Raw genomic sequence first — 17,755 nt, forward strand, 5'->3', positions numbered from 1 at the left:
GACTCACAAACAGCTTGTGGCACAGGAATGCGGGGAAAAGAAAACCCCAATTGGGTGTTCTACGCGAGTCTGAAACTCTACAAAGTTGGACAGGGTTGGCAGGTCTGCTCATGTTCCTTGATACACCTGGGCCCCCTCCACCTGTCACCCAAACTGCCCTAAAATAGCACAGCTCAAACTCTTATCAGTGGAACATAGAGCAGTGATACAAAAGAAGTACAAACAAACACAAGTATACACATGCACACACACAGAAGAACACACTACCGCATTCAAATACACACAGAAACACACATGCATGCACATACACTGTGCCATTTGATTTGGACAGTAGTTGGGTGTTTTGACAGTAGTTGTATCTGTATGTTGACAGTGTGTGAACATTTGATGATGATGTAAGACTTTAGAATTGTGTCTTGTATCCTTGTGGAGGCCATAATAGATGGGATGCTGCTACACCGTGTTCTATTCTGTTATCTGTAGGAGGCCAAGAGGACTGAGGCAGCTCTGAGTGAGCTGAAGAGACACTATGAGTCTGAAGTGTGTGAACTGCAGCACAAGCTCCAGAAGATGCAGCTGGTGAGTTTACCATTCGACTATTCATCACTTATACTGTTCCACCTAGTACACGCTAAAGATATCCTTATATTGTAGGTGGTGTGAAATAAATATAAACTTTTCCAATAAAGTCTGAAACTTGATACACAGTTTGGGGCCAAGTTTCATGCTGTTAATGAAAAAGTGAACAATTAACCAATAATGTGGCATCTATTGCCTGGATGACTAGTCTAGCCAATCACTCCTGTTCACCCACTCAGCATGTTGGTTCATTGGTTCATGAACATGTGAGACATCCAATCAGATTAACTCAATCACAATTGAATGAAATCCATCTATGCTGCTATCTGTGCCATTGAATATTGTGATTCACTGACAGCAGGCAGCGATGTGTGTTAAAGGTGTCTACTCCCTCCTCAGATTGAAGACCAGTATAGGAACATCAACATGAAAGATGAGTCTTCAACCCTGAAGAGAAAGATCAACGAACTGACTCTGGTGAGATGGGTCTTCCTGCTAGGCCTATATCACTCTGTACACATACTTTAACTCTCTTCCATTTCCTGATCTTGCTCTTCTCTCTCTCTGCATTTACCTCTCTCTCTTTATCCGCTCTCTTTCTTTACCGCTCTCTCTCTTTTACCCCTCTCTCTCTCTCTCTCTCTCTCTCTCTCTCTCTCTCTTTCTTTACCTTTACCTCTCTCTCTTTCTTTAACTTTACCTCCCTCTCTCGCTCTCTTTCTTTACCTTTACCTCCCTTTCTCTCACTTTACCTTTACCTCCCTCTCTCTCTTTCTTTACCTCCCTCCCTCTCTCTTTCTTTACCTCTCTCATTCTCTTTACCTATCTCTCTCTCTCTTTTTACCTCTCTCTCTTTCTTTACCTTTACCTCTCTCTCTCTCTCTCTCTCTCTTTCTTTACCTCTCTCTCTCTCTCTCTCTCTCTCTTTCTCTCTCTCTCTCTTACTTTACTTTAACTCTCTCTCTCTTCTTTTCCTCTCTCTCTTTCTTTACCTTTACCTCTCTCTTTACCTTTACATCCCTCTCTCTTTACCTCACTCTTTCTCTCTACCTCTCTCTACCTCTTTCTCCCTTTATCTCTCTCTCTCTCTCTCTCTCTCTCTCTCTCTCTCTCTCTCTCTCTCTCTCTCCCCCCAGGAAAACCAGCGGTTGAAGCAGGAGTTGATGCAGTCTCAAACTAACATAGCCTTCCTTCAGAGTGAACTGGCCTCTCTGAAGAGTGATCTGACAGACCACAGCATCAACTCCGAGCGGTGAGAAACACATGCACACAGACACACACACACACACACACACACACACACACACACACACACACACACACACACACACACACACACACACACACACACACACACACACACACACACACACACACACACACACACACACACACACACAGTTACTGTATCATGGGTGTTGGACATCTCTTGTAAAATGCCTTTCAAATGTCATCATGTATTTCATAATCAGTGTTGAACTGTTAGTAAATCATACACATACACCACTGTTCAAAAGTTTGGGGTCACTTAGAAATGTCCTTGTTTTTGAAGGAAAAGCACATTTTTTTTGGCCATTAAAATAACATCAAATTGATCAGTAATGCAGTGTAGACATTGTTAATCTTGTAAATGACTATTGTAGCTGGAAACAGCTGATTTTTAATGGAATATCTACATAGCCAGAGGCCCATTATCAGCAACCATCACTCTTGTGTTCCAATGGCATGTTGTGTTAGCTAATCCAAGTTTATAATTTTAAAAGGCTAATTGATCATTAGAAAAGCCTTTTGCAATTATGTTTGCACAGCTGAAAACTGTTGCACTCATTAAATCAGCAATAAAACTGGCCTTTTTAGACTCATTGAGTATCTGGAGCATCAGCATTTGTAGGTTTGATAACAGGCTTAAAATGTCCAGAAACAAATATTCCATGCGAGAAATTGCCAAGGAATGAAAATCTCGTACAACGCTGTGTACTACTCCCTTCACAGATCAGCGCAAACTGTCTCTAACCAGAATATAAAGAGGAGTGGGAGGCCCCAATGCACAACTGAGCAAGAGGACAAGTACATTAGAGTGTCTAGTTTGAGAAACAGACGCCTCACAAGTACTCAACTGGCAGCTTCATTAAATAGTACCCGCAAAACATCAGTATCAATGTCAACAGTGAAGAGGCGACTCCGGGATGCTGGCCTTCTAGGCAGAGTTCATCTGTCCAGTGTCTGTGTTCTTTTGGCCATCTTAATCTCTTATTTTTATTGGCCAGTCTGAGATATGTCTTTTTCTTTGCAACACTGTCTAGAAGGACAGCATCCCGGTGTCGCCTCTTCACTGTTGACATTGACACTGATGCTGATAATGGGCCTCTGTACGCCTATATTTCCAGCTACAATAGTAATTTACAACATTAACAGTCTACACTGTGTTTCTGATCAATTCGATGTTATTTTAATGGACAAAAAAATTGGCTTTTCTTTCAAAGACAAGGACATTTCTAAGTGACCCCAAACTTTTGAACGGTAGTGTATGTCATTCTGTAACGTAATCTAGTGATGTCATTAGGGCTCCCGAGTGGCGCAAAGGTTTAAGGCACTGCATCTCAGTGCTGGATGCGTCACTACAGACCCTGGTTTGATTCCAGGCTGTGTCACAACCGGCCGTGATTGGGAGTCACATAGGGCGGTGCACAATTGTCCCAGCGTCGTCCAGGTTAGGGTTTGGTCTGGGAAGGCCATTATTGTAAATAAGAATTTGTTCTTAACTGACTTGCCTAGTTAAATGAAGGTAAAATAAAAAAATAAAAGTAATAATCTAATATCTCCTAGATTTATTACTATTTGTGAAATGATCAATCTGATTTTTCTACAGTGGCACATTGAGAATCCCAATGTACACTGAGACACACAACACACAGACACAAACACAAAGCCAAAACACACACGTGAGCACACACACGCACACAGAGCCTGTGACACCTCATCCCAGCCTGAGCTGTAGGTTCACCTTGAGCCATCCAGTCACTCAATCAGTCAGGCAGTAGAGGCCACAGCCCCAGGCCAGTGTGACTGTGTGACTGCCTCCCTGCCTGTGTGCTTGGCTGCTCCCTCCCCTCCCTGGGGTGGTAACATGTTTCCAGGCTTGGAACAGGATATCCTAGTGTGACCTCACACTCAGTCTCACAACCTGGTTACCTGGCAACCAGTCTCACACTTCGCCTTTGAACTTGTTCCAGTCAAACTAAGTTTGTGTTGTGAATGTGCCGATTCTTTGAGACTGTTGAAGTGTCTGCTTTTGTCTGCATTATTAGAATGTACATTCTCCTGTTTTTAGAGAAAGAATGTATGTGTTTTGAGAGTGTGTGTAGTATGTGCTATTGTAGTTTATGTAGTGTGTGTTATTGTAGTTTATGTAGTATGTGTTATTGTAGTTTATGTAGTATGTGTTATTGTAGTTTATGTAGTATGTGTTATTGTAGTTTATGTAGTATGTGTTATTGTAGTTTATGTAGTATGTGTTATTGTAGATTATGTAGTATGTGTTTTTAAAGGGGAATTTGTAGTATGTGTTATTATAGTTTATGTATTATGTGTTATGAGTGTTTATGAAAGTGTATGTATTAGTTGTGAATGACTGTGTTTGTATGTGCAGGGATGAGGCGATGATGAGAGACTTCTCTGATGAGAGGGAGAACCTGGAGCGACAGATAGAGATCCTACAGTAAGTCTGGCCAATCATAGTGCTTGTCTGACACATAAACAGGAACGCTGACAAATGCTCACCTAACCCACAAACAGGAATACTTCAAAACTCACAACTTGATGTTACATCGAGTTGCCTGTAAACTGAGGAACATGAAGTTGTAAGCCTTGGGAGTTTTGTGAGTCTTAAAGAGTTTCTGTTTTTGAAAACCTCAAAAGTCATTTTCCTGAAAAGACCTGCCAATGGCTCTTTTGATCACCTCTTCCCGTTCTTATCCTCTTCTCTCTCCTCTGTTTCTCTCCCTCTCCCCTCTCTCCTCCTCTGTTTCTCTCCCTCTTCTCTCTCCTTTGCTTCTCTCCCTCCTCTGTTCCCCTCTATAGAACAGCCAACAGGAAGCTCCATGACAGTAACGACGGGCTGCGCAGTTCCCTGGAGAACACCCTCAGCAAGAGCAATAAGGTGAGGTAGACAACCACATAGCCATGGTAACACCAGCATGCTCTCTCTCTCTCTTGCTCTCTCCTTGCCTCTTATCTTTGTTCTTCCGTCCCTCTTTCAATTATCTCCCTATCCCAAACCCCTTTTATCCTCCTCTTCCCATCACTCCCTCTCTCTTTCTCTCTGATCTCTCTGCTTTTAACGTCAGGGTTGAATCTCTAATGCCAGTCCTAAGGTCTTGTCTGTTGGAGGAATCAACTGAGCCATGTTTGAGGCAATGACAGACAACAACAAAAACAACAGCAACAACAACATATTTCAGTCTTGGCCCCTCTCACACACTCTCATCTAACGATAATTCCTATACTCACACATAGGGTTCAGTACATACAGGTCAGTGCACACACACGTGCGCACACATAAGTGTATGGACACACACCCAAACATTAACAAAAACACACCCACACACACACACAGTGACCCAGACAGTTGTGACAGTGATGTTGTGGTTGTGTTTCAGCGTGGTAGCAGTGCTTCCCCAGCCAGCACCATTAGCAGGAGGAGCAAGAGTATCTGTTACTCATCTCCATACCGTGACAGGTAAGACAGAACTGGACTAGCAACAGCCTGCTGGTGTGTTTGTGCAGACAGAGTCCAGATAATATACTCTAATACAGGTACACACTGCACACGTACATGTGTATGTTCAAACTCAAGTTTATGTACAATTATTATCAGGTGGAGGATTAGCACTGGACATGTGCGTGTTTGCATTGTATACTCATAGCCATCCATACAGGACTCATAGCCATCCATACACAAAACAGCACAGTCTATGTTCTAGCTTGGTTGTTGGAGCTAGCTTAGTTGTATGGCGGTTACTCCTTTAAAAGTTGTGTCATACTGCAGCACACCTTGCGGGCTGCTGCAGAATTCTCTGGCACGTTGTTTAATTGTCAGCCATTTTTTCTGTTAATGCAAGTCAGTGCTAGTTTGACCACCAGAGGGCATCTTGAGAAGCATTTGATAGTCTTCCATATTGGCATTACAAGAGAATTGAACTTCTCTAGGGTAGGGGGCAGCATTCGGAATTTTGGATGAAAAGTATGCCCAAATTAAACAGCCCGCTACTCGGGCCCAGAAGATATGATATGCATATAACTGGTAGATTTGGATAGAAAACACTCTAGTTTCTCAAAAACTGTTAAAATAGTGTCTGTGAGTATAACAGAACTGATTTGGCAGGTGAAAACCTGAGAAAAATCCATTCAGGAAGTTTTTTTTTTTTTAGTTTTCTGTTCAATGCCATTACAGTATCCATTGACTTAGGACTCAATTTGCAGTTCCTATGCCTTCCACTAGATGTCAACAGTCTTTATAAATTGTTTCATGCTTGTATTCTTATAAATGAGGGAGTAAGACCAGTCTGAATGAGTGAACCCTGACGTGTCATATCGTTTGACATGTTTCTATGAACTTTACGGATACATTTTGGATTTTTGGACTGCGTTTGAGCCTGTGGATTACTGAAGAAAAGCGCAAACAAAACAGTGGTTTTTGGATATCAAGAGACTTTATCGAACAAAAGGAACATTTATTGAGTAAATGAATGTCTTCTGAGTGCTACCATATGAAGATCATCAAAGGTAAGGGATTAATTTAATCTCTATTTCTGATTTGTAAAGCATTTTTTAAATCTGACACCGTAGTTGGATTCACAAGAAGTTAATCTTTAAACCTATGTAAAATATGTTTTGTTTTCTGAATTTTTATAATGAGTATTTCTGTATTTGAATTTGGCACTCTGCAATCTCACTGGATGTTGGCCAGATGGGACGTTAGCTTCCCACATACCCTAGAGAGGTTAAAACCTTTTTTGTAATAACATAGTATATGGGATTGATTTTAAGAAATTTGGCTTAATTAATTTGATTAATATTATGGTGTTTCTATTCCGAGAAAAACAAAAAACGAAACCCCCAGGGTTTCCTTTCGGATGAAATGGAAAATATGGTGCTGTACAATGTGACAGTCGGGAGTAGGCTACAGCATAAGAGGATTGGGGGATTCTAAATTCTTTGCCTTCATTAGACAACTTTATTCCAATATTTCTGTAAATCAGTTATATTTATTCCGATAGTAATTCGTTATGGATCCATAACTAAATAAACATCAGCATTTTGAAAGAGTATTTTAATCATTATTTTATTAACGAAAGCATAAAGATGCTGATGAAGAAATACAGTACTGTACAGTATATGCTTTTACATTTGGATAATAAAGCATTTAAGCATTTTGAAGATATAAGCCACCTGCATTTGTTTATTAGGCTACTGTGCAGTCTGACAAGTAAACATAGCCTACAATACATACTGTAGTAAACATGGGAAAGTGCCTAATTCCTTACATAAGGGAGAACAGGCCATGTACAGACTTTCTTAGAGACCTCAAGTGCTCAATAACTCTGTCTTTAATGCTTTTTCGAGTTGCATCAGTCATTGATAGACACTTCTGAGACACAGTATTAATGATGAACACCCGGAGGTTCACTGGTGAGCCACATTTGCCTCGGGATCCATCCTAGTTGGTATTCTGTGCCCACTTGTGGTATCTCTCTTCGGTTACACATCCTTGGAATAGCAGAACAGCATAACAGTCCGGCCTTCCCTTGCTGTGCCTGGTGAGCATTTACATTTACATTTAAGTCATTTAGCAGACGCTCTTATCCAGAGCGACTTACAAATTGGTGAATTCACCTTCTGACATCCAGTGGAACAGCCACTTTACAATAGTGCATCTAAATCATTAAGGGGGAGGGGGTTTACTTATCCTATCCTAGGTATTCCTTGAAGAGGTGGGGTTTCAGGTGTCTCCGGAAGGTGGTGATTGACTCCGCTGTCCTGGCGTCGTGAGGGAGTTTGTTCCACCATTGGGGGGCCAGAGCAGCGAACAGTTTTGACTGGGCTGAGCGGGAACTGTACTTCCTCAGTGGTAGGGTGGCGAGCAGGCCAGAGGTGGATGAACGCAGTGCCCTTGCTTGGGTGTAGGGCCTGATCAGAGCCTGGAGGTAGCCGTTCCCCTCACAGCTCCGTAGGCAAGCACCATGGTCTTGTAGCGGATGCGAGCTTCAACTGGAAGCCAGTGGAGAGAGCGGAGGAGCGGGGTGACGTGAGAGAACTTGGGAAGGTTGAACACCAGACGGGCTGCGGCGTTCTGGATGAGTTGTAGGGGTTTAATGGCACAGGCAGGGAGCCCAGCCAACAGCGAGTTGCAGTAATCCAGACGGGAGATGACAAGTGCCTGGATTAGGACCTGCGCCGCTTCCTGTGTGAGGCAGGGTCGTGCGGATGTTGTAGAGCATGAACCTACAGGAACGGGCCACCGCCATGATGTTGGTTGAGAACGACAGGGTGTTGTCCAGGATCACGCCAAGGTTCTTAGCGCTCTGGGAGGAGGACACAATGGAGTTGTCAACCGTGATGGCGAGATCATGGAACGGGCAGTCCTTCCCCGGGAGGAAGAGCAGCTCCGTCTTGCCGAGGTTCAGCTTGAGGTGGTGATCCGTCATCCACACTGATATGTCTGCCAGACATGCAGAGATGCGATTCGCCACCTGGTCATCAGAAGGGGGAAAGGAGAAGATTAATTGTGTGTCGTCTGCATAGCAATGATAGGAGAGACCATGTGAGGTTATGACAGAGCCAAGTGACTTGGTGTATAGCGAGAATAGGAGAGGGCCTAGAACAGAGCCCTGGGGGACACCAGTGGTGAGAGCGCGTGGCGAGGAGACAGATTCTCGCCACGCCACCTGGTAGGAGCGACCTGTCAGGTAGGACGCAAAAGGTGGGCCGCGCCGGAGATGCTCAACTCGGAGAGGGTGGAGAGGAGGATCTGATGGTTCACAGTATCGAAGGCAGCCGATAGGTCTAGAAGGATGAGAGCAGAGGAGAGAGAGTTAGCTTTAGCAGTGCGGAGCGCCTCCGTGATACAGAGAAGAGCAGTCTCAGTTGAATGACTAGTCTTGAAACCTGACTGATTTGGATCAAGAAGGTCATTCTGAGAGAGATAGCGGTGAGAGCTGGCCAAGGACGGCACGTTCAAGAGTTTTGGAGAGAAAAGAAAGAAGGGATACTGGTCTGTAGTTGTTGACATCGGAGGGATCCAGTGTAGGTTTTTTCAGAAGGGGTGCAACTCGCTCTCTTGAAGACGGAAGGGACGTAGCCAGCGGTCAGGGATGAGTTGATGAGCGAGGTGAGGTAAGGGAGAAGGTCTCCGGAAATGGTCTGGAGAAGAGAGGAGGGGATAGGGTCAAGCGGGCAGGTTGTTGGGCGGCCGGCCGTCAAAGAAGCGAGATTTCATCTGGAGAGAGAGGGGAGAAAGAGGTCAGAGCACAGGGTAGGGCAGTGTGAGCAGAACCAGCGGTGTACTTAGCAAACGAGGATCGGATGTCGTCGACCTTCTTTTCAAAATGGTTGACGAAGTCATCTGCAGAGAGAGGAGGAGGGGGAGGGGGAGGAGGATTCAGGAGGGAGGAGAAGGTGGCAAAGAGCTTCCTAGGGTTAGAGGCAGATGCTTGGAATTTAGAGTGGTAGAAAGTGGCTTTAGCAGCAGAGACAGAGGAGGGAAATGTAGAGAGGAGGGAGTGAAAGGATGCCAGGTCCGCAGGGTGGCGATTCTCCTCCATTTCCGCTCGGCTGCCCGGAGCTCTGTTCTGTGAGCTCGCAATGAGTAGAGAGTCAAAGAAGGGAAGAGAGGAGGGTTGAGGAGGCAGAATCAGGAGATAGGTTGGAGAAGGTATGAGCAGAGGGAAGAGATGATAGGATGGAAGAGGAGAGAGTAGCGGGGGAGAGAGAGCGAAGGTTGGGACGGCGCGATACCATCCGAGTAGGGGCAGTGTGGGAAGTGTTGGATGAGAGCGAGAGGGAAAAGGATACAAGGTAGTGGTCGGAGACTTGGAGGGGAGTTGCAATGAGGTTAGTGGAAGAACAGCATCTAGTAAAGATGAGGTCGAGCGTATTGCCTGCCTTGTGAGTAGGGGGGAAGGTGAGAGGGTGAGGTCAAAAGAGGAGAGGAGTGGAAAGAAGGAGGCAGAGAGGAATGAGTCAAAGGTAGACGTGGGGAGGTTAAAGTCGCCCAGGACTGTGAGAGGTGAGCATTATCAAGGCATCAAGCTCATTGATGAACTCTCCGAGGGAACCTGGAGGGCGATAAATGATAAGGATGTTAAGCTTGAAAGGGCTGGTAACTGTGACAGCATGGAATTCAAAGGAGGCGATAGACAGATGGGTAAGGGGAGAGAGAGAATGACCACTTGGGAGAGATGAGGATCCCGGTGCCACCACCCCGCTGACCAGAAGCTCTGGGGTGTGCGAGAACACGTGGGCAGACGAAGAGAGAGCAGTAGGAGTAGCAGTGTTATCTGTGGTGATCCATGTTTCCGTCAGTGCCAAGAAGTTGAGGGACTGGAGGAGGCATAGGCTGGGATGAACTCTGCCTTGTTGGCCGCAGATCGGCAGTTCCAGAGGCTACCGGAGACCTGGAACTCCACGTGGGTCGTGCGCGCTGGGACCACCAGATTAGGGTGGCCGCGGCCACGCGGTGTGGAGCGTTTGTATGGTCTGTGCAGAGAGGAGAGAACAGGGATAGATAGACACATAGTTGACAGGCTACAGAAGAGGCTACGCTAATGCAAAGGAGATTGGAATGACAAGTGGACTACACATCTCGAATGTTCAGAAAGTTAGGCTTACGTAGCAAGAATCTTATTGACTAAAATGATTGAAATGATACAGTACTGCTGGAGTAGGCTAGCTGGCAGTGGCTGCGTTGTTGACTTTGTAGGCTAGCTGGTAGTGGCTGCGATGTTGACACTACACTAATCAAGTCGTTCCGTCGAGTGTAATAGTTTCTACAGTGCTGCTATTCGGGGGCTAGCTGGCTAGCTAGCAGGTTGATTGCGTTACGTTACCTTAAAAGAACGACAATAGCTGGCTAGCTAACCTAGAAAATCGCTCTAGGCTACACAATTGTCTTAGATACAAAGACGGCTATGTAGCTAGCTAGCTACGATCAAACAAATCAAACCGTTGTGCTGTAATAGTTTCTACAGTGCTGCTATTCGGGGCTTGGCTAGCTACGTTAAAAGAACGACAATAGCTGGCCGGCTAACCTAGAAAATCGCTCTAGACTACACAATTGTCTTAGATACAAAGACGGCTATGTAGCTGGCTAGCTACGATCAAACAAATCAAACAGTTGTACTGTAATGAAGTGAAATGAAAATGTGATACTACCTGTGGAGCGACGCGGAATGTTGACCGGGTAGTTGAAGTTCAATTCGGTAGAGGTTGGCTAGCTGTGAGCAGTTGGTCAAGTTCTGTTGTCAGAAGAGGAATGGAAATGTCAGGGTGAACCAACGACCTGACGAACCTGCCACGTATGTTGACACTGCCTGTCGAAGGTGGAGTTCCAGAGCTCACAGGTGTGTATGTCATGGATTGCCATCTCCATCTCGTTCCTCGCCATTTTCTACGCGTCATTCTCCACCTGACTCTCCGCCAATGCAGCCTGACTCTCCACAAATGGAGCTCATTTCAGCAAGGTTTTACCTGTGGTCGTGGAGCTGGGTGGAAACGTGACTAAAATGTAGTTTAAATAAACATCCGCATTTGAATATCTTTTTTCTCTGTATTTTATTAACCAACGCATAAATATGTTGATGAAGAAATACTGTACTGCTGTTTTGAGTTAGAAATGTAACACTTTAGTGTACTTAAGCATCGAATACATTGCAAGTTGAGGGATTTTCACAACAGTAGCCGGGCTATAAAAAGTATATTGTACTGCTAATAGGAAACATTTGCATAATGGGCTACACCTGCTACAGTTGTGGAGACACAGCATCTTGTTTACATTCTTTATTGTAACCACAATGTCACAAATCATTTGTATCTACCATTCCAATTACTTTTCATTACATTGTTTAAGTTCGAACTAGACTTTTTTCTTTAAATTGTTGTTTTATGTCGGATGCTACATTTTTGATCAGTTGCCACTGGTCAAAAATTGTAAGTAGGCCTAATAAAATTTTGGGCTGTTAAGCATCATAGCCTACCTCAGCGAGGTAAGTTATTTTATATTGGTCTAGGCTCCGAAGACATAGACTCCAATTAATTAATGTTGTTTGTAATTAAAATGAAGATTATTGTTGAAATGAATTGATTGACTGGTGTAGGTTTTCTCCATCTGTTGGTGTGCAACACTTGCATAACAAGCTAGCTATATTGTTAGCACCAGCCACTGTTCACATCCTATTGATTGCGCTGCAGTTACCGCCAGTAGTTTTTTAAATTTAACCTTTATTTAACTAGGCAAGTCAGGTAAAACAAATTCTTATTTACAATCACGGCCAACACCGGCCAAACCCGAATGATGCTGGGCCAATTGTTCGCCACCCTATGGCACTCCCAATCACGGTCGCCTGTGATACAGCCTGTATTCAAACCAGGGACTGTAGTAATGCCTCTTGCACTGCGATGCAGTGCCTTAGACCGCTGTACAGTTGAAGTCAGAAGTTTACATTCACCTTAGCCAAATACATTTAAACTCAGTTTTTCACAATTCCTGACATTTAATCCTAGTAAAAATTCCCTGTCTTAGGTCAGTTAGGATCACCACTTTATTTTAAGAATATGAAATGTAAGAATAATAGTAGAGTGAATTATTTACTTTATCACATTCCCAGTGGGTCAGAAGTTTACATACACTCAATTAGTATTTGATAGCATTGCCTTTAAATTGTTTGGGTCAAACATTTCAGGTAGCCTTCCATAAACTATCCACAATAAGTTGGGTGAATTTTGGCCCATTCCGCCTGACAGAGCTGGAGAAACTGAGTCAGGTTTGTGGACCTCCTTGCTCGCACACGCTTTTTCAGTTGTGTCCACAAATGTTCTATAGGATTGAGGTCAGGGCTTTGTGATGGCCACTCCAATACCTTGACTTTGTTGTCCTTAAGCCATTTTGCCACAACTTAAGTATGCTTGGGGTCATTGTCCATTTGGAAGACCCATTTGCGAGCAAGCTTTAACTTCCTGAATGATGTCTTGAGATGTTGCTTCAATATATCCACATAATTTTTCTTCCTTCTTCGACTTACAAGCCTCCTCCTTTTCCTTCAAACTTAACGATGGTCATTATGGCCAAGCAGTTCTATTTTTTGTTTCATCAGACGAGAGGACATTTCTCCAAAAAGTACTATCTTTGTCCCCATGTGCAATTACAAACCGTAGTTTGTCTTTTTTTATGGCGGTTTTGGAGAAGTGGTTTCTTCCTTGATGAGCGGCCTTTCAGGTTATGTCTATATAGGACTCGTTTTACTGTGGATATAGATACTTTTGTACCGATTTCCTCCGGCATCTTCACAATGTCCTTTGCTGTTGTTCTGGGATTGATTTGCAGTTTTCGCACCAAAGTACGTTCATCTCTAGGTGACAGAACGCGTCTCCTTCCCGTGCGGTATGACGGCTGCGTGGTCCCATGGTGTTTATACTTGCGTACTATTTTTTGTACAGATGAACGTGGTACCTTCAGGGGTTTGGAAATTGCTCCCAAAGATGAACCAGACTTGTGGGGGTCTACAATTTTTGGCTGATTTCTTTTGATTTTCCCATGATGTCAAGCAAAGAGGCACTGCGTTTGAAGGTAGGCCTTGAAATACATCCACAAGTACACCTGCAGGTGACTCAAATTATGTCAATTATTTGAAGCCTCTAAAGCTTTGACATCCTTTTCTGTAATTTTCCAAGCTGTTTTAAGGCACAGTCAATTTAGTGTATGTAATCTTCTGACCCACTAGAATTGTGATACAGTGAATTCATCTGTCTATAAACATTTGTTGGAAAAATGACTTGTGTCATGCACAAAGTAGATGTCCTAACCGACTTGCCAAAACTGAGTGGTTGAAAAATGAGTTTTAATGACTCCAACCTTAGTGTATTTAAACTTCCGACTTCAACTGTAGATACGTGTGTAGGTTCAGTTTATGTAGAAAGTTTACATACACTTACCAGCGACGGGTGGCATAATGTCAAATTTGTCATTGGAACCACTCGAAATGATTGGTCATATAAAAACCTTGTGACCCAGATGCATAATGAGTGCTCCAACTCCCCCCTGCTGTGGTCTGGAGCAATGAAGCTGTGATTCCGGGAACCTCTTAAGTCGATGAACCACTGTAGTGAGGAAAGGTTTCTGTTTCGAGTAGCCTGTGTGGATGTTGAGAATGACAGGAATGCCTCTGTCTGTCTATACTGTCCCAGGTTCTACCAGGCGGGTGTGGATGGTGTGGATGCGGACGTAGACCTCCTGGGCCTTTGTGGGGGTGAAGGTGGTAGGAGTTCTCTGGGGTGTCGGCGGCCCAGTCTGGACACCTTAGCCCTGGCTCTGTGTGACCCAGCCATGCAGGTAAAACACAGCAGCGAGGTAGACAGCCTGCCCGAGAGCTCCCTAGACAGCGGCATGTCCACGTTGCGTGGCTCCAACAACGAATATGACTCTGAGCAGGAGGTGAAAGGGCACAAGGAGGAACAGAGGGTGGCAGGGAACACAGACAGCCTGGCAGGGGGCCACTCTGACAATGACGTAAGACACATAAACATACAGTAATACACATACACACACACTACACCATACACACACACAAGCACTACATACAAACACACACACATAGACTATGCCGTAGTACACACATACATGTACGCACTATACGCACACTCACAGACACATGCTTATTACACACACAGACACTCAAACACACACACACTTTACAATAATGCACAACACACACACACAAAAAGACATTATACACTCATCGTCATCCACTTGTACTACATACACTTATTCTTACTGATAACGCTCATTATGTATTGATGTTAATACGATAGTGTTAATGTGTCAGGTTGCAGAGATGCGGGATGAGATGGTGTTTGGATCAGACAGTGATTCTGTCCTGGACTGGAAACCTTTGGAGTCAGTCAGCCGGACCAGCTCTGGAGTGTCCACACGCAAAGCCCTCTCTGCCATCACCAATGAGGTACAGGACAGAGGGCAGTGGTGTAAGAAGAGAGGAGAGTGTAAATCCTGGATTGTAGAACTAAAATAAAAGCTCATTTTGGAGCTTTAAAACCATTTTAAAAAGAAACAAACACTTGACGGAGTTACTTGGTTCGCAGGCAGACGTAGTAGAAAACACTTGAGCGTAAATTTTTGACTTAGTTCAGGAGAAACTGTTGATTGTTGACTATGCATGACAAGTGAGTTAACATCATTCCAGTATTATGACATGGTCCGGTACAATACAGTCAATGTGTGCCTTTAACCTCTTTCACTTTCTTTCTTTCTCTCTCGCTCCCTCTCATGCTTTCTCTTCCTCTCTCTCTCTCTGTGTCTCCCTCCCTCCCTCCCCTCCCTCTCTCTCTCTCTCTCTCTCTCTCTCTCTCTCTCTCTCTCTCTCTGTGTATAGGGTAAAGAGAAGGAGTCAGCTGACCTGGGCTATATGACATCAGAGAAGGCCTACAGGGTGGTGTTGGCTGGAGATGCAGCGGTGGGCAAGTCCAGCTTCCTGCTCCGCCTCTGCAAGAACGAGTTCCGAGGAAACACCAGCGCCACCCTGGGTGGGTGTGTCAGCGTACCTGTGTTAGCTCTCACCTGCTTACAGTATCATTCTATCCACACATTACTTTTGACTGTAAATGGTGAACAAGGAGTTCGTCTAGCTGGACTGCTCGGGCTCGGTTAAGCATGCTTTCACACTACTTTCCCCAACACAGCTTGGCTTGTGTAGTCTCCAAAGGTTCTATTTTTTAATTTGAATTTTTTTAATTTAACCTTTAATTTAACCATTGAGATTTAAAATATATTTTTCTAGAGCGTCCTGCTCAAGATAGGCAGCACCAAGTCATTACAAAAATTACAGACAAACAACATGAAAAACTTCAAGGATTCTAGTAAAAACCATAGAATTCACAAGAGTATAACAAAATCAAAAACAGCTAATTAAAAACATTGACAGGTTAGGGAATCAGTCTCAAGATCATTCATCAGTGATTTAAAAATTTCAATCGGGACAAGTTCTTCCAGTTTAAAAATATTTTGTAAGGCGTTCCAAGACGATGGCGCAGAGTACATAAAATCCCTTTTACCAAATTCAGTTCGGACATTTGGAACAGTTAGCAGGATAAAGTCCAGCAAACGAAGAGAATACCCATCACATTTCTGAACAATAAAAATGCTGAAATAAAAAGGTTGTAAACCCAAAATGGCTTTGTAAATAAAAGTATACCAGTGACTGAGCCTACGAGTGACAACCCTGGTATACAAAGTGCAGTGGTGCATAGAGGTTTTGCAGTTTAAAATAAATCTCAAAGCGCCATGGTAAAGGGTGTCAATTGATCTCAAACACTGAGCAGAAGCATTCATATATAGAATATCCCCATAGTCTAGTAAAGGCATAAATGTAGCTGATTCTAGCCTCCTTCTGGCTTCAAAAGAAAAACAGGCCTTATTCCTAAAATAAAATCCCAATTTCAGCTTCAAAGTGGTTGAATATGCAATTTAAAAGAGAGGCCGTCATCAATTAAAATTCCAAGATATTTATATGAGGTTACAATCTCAATCTCCTTGCCCTGAAAGGTAGTAATAGGGAAAGGTTCAGGGGTCTATTTCTTGCTTTAGAAAACACCATTAGTTTAGTTTTGTCAGTATTGAGGATAAGCTTCAATCTACACAAGGTATGTTGATCAGTATAAAAAGCAGTTTGCAAGTTCTGGAAAGATTTTGTAAGAGTCTAGGCACAACAGTAAATATAGCATCATCAGCATAAAAATGAATTTGTGCATTTTGGACATTTTTGTCTAAATCATTTATATAAATAGTGAATAAGAGAGGACCAAGTACAGAGCCTTGGTGCACACCATTAAAGACAGACAATTTAACAGACATAAGCCCATCAAATTGAGTGCACTGAGTTCTATCAGACAGATAGTTAGCAAAGCATGCAACTGCATGCTCTATCCCATGGTGCTAGTCAAGTATGCATGCCTAGTTGCCTGTGACAGATATAGAATGTATATTTAGATGGTAATGGGATTGTCTTTTGGAGTAGTGTGTTTGAACATCCTCTTGTGTTGATCCTCAGGGGTGGACTTTCAGATGAAGACTCTAGTAGTGGATGGAGAGCCCACCCTACTACAGTTGTGGGACACAGCAGGCCAGGAGAGGTGTGTGTGTGTGTGTGTGTGTGTGTGTGTGTGTGTGTGTGTGTGTGTGTGTGTGTGTGTGTGTGTGTGTGTGTGTGTGTGTGTGTGTGTGTGTGTGTGTGTGTGTGTGTGTGTGTGTGTGTGTGTGTGTGTGTGTGTGTGTGTGTGTGTGTGTGTGTGTGTTATGTGTGTGGACGGACACGTTTTACTATATTTGAGAGAACCAAAAGTCCGCACAAGAATAGTAAAACCAACAAATATTCAGAGAAGTGAGGACATTTTGGTCCTCACTTGTAAAAAGGCTAGTTTAGTGTTAGGGTAGATTTAGGGTTAGAGTCAGGGTCAGGGGTTAGTGAGAGCTGTGTGTGTGTGTTTGCATGCATGCGTGTGTTAGTGAACATGTCTATTTCAGCCAATCTATGTAGTGGTGCTCTGTTAACCTCTATCCCTGTGTGTGTGTGTCCTAGGTTCCGCAGCATTGCGAAGTCGTACTTCAGACGAGCCGACGGGGTCCTCCTGCTGTATGATGTCACCTGTGAAAAGAGCTTTCTCAACGTGAGAGAATGGGTGGACATGATTGAGGTAGTAATAATTTATATAATACATTTTTACATCCAATTGATATGACACTTTTCCAAGATGCTCAAAGTACTTCACATTTTTTTAATTTTTATTTTATTTAACTAGGCAAGTCAGTTAAAAACAAACTCTTATTTACAATGACAGCCTACCGGGGAACAGGGGTTAACTGCCTTGGTCAGGGGCAGAATGACAGATTTTA

The 17,755-nt window shown here is 43.6% G+C and overlaps 1 protein-coding gene across 1 annotated transcript in view; it reads left to right on the forward strand.

Moving 5' to 3' along the window:
* LOC135514428 (ras and EF-hand domain-containing protein homolog) overlaps positions 1–17,755 on the forward strand; it is a 31,179-nt gene that overhangs the window by 10,096 nt on the left and 3,328 nt on the right. Inside the window, exons 4-14 of the mRNA XM_064937923.1 lie at positions 484–579; positions 979–1,056; positions 1,716–1,831; positions 4,229–4,297; positions 4,660–4,738; positions 5,238–5,317; positions 14,038–14,359; positions 14,676–14,810; positions 15,240–15,390; positions 16,914–16,995; positions 17,442–17,556. Of these exons, the coding sequence (XP_064793995.1) occupies positions 484–579; positions 979–1,056; positions 1,716–1,831; positions 4,229–4,297; positions 4,660–4,738; positions 5,238–5,317; positions 14,038–14,359; positions 14,676–14,810; positions 15,240–15,390; positions 16,914–16,995; positions 17,442–17,556 (1,323 nt within the window). The remainder of the gene's footprint in view (positions 1–483; positions 580–978; positions 1,057–1,715; positions 1,832–4,228; positions 4,298–4,659; positions 4,739–5,237; positions 5,318–14,037; positions 14,360–14,675; positions 14,811–15,239; positions 15,391–16,913; positions 16,996–17,441; positions 17,557–17,755) is intronic.

This window comes from Oncorhynchus masou, chromosome 25 (assembly GCF_036934945.1).
Source record: "Oncorhynchus masou masou isolate Uvic2021 chromosome 25, UVic_Omas_1.1, whole genome shotgun sequence".
Classification (NCBI taxonomy): Eukaryota; Metazoa; Chordata; class Actinopteri; order Salmoniformes; family Salmonidae; genus Oncorhynchus; species Oncorhynchus masou.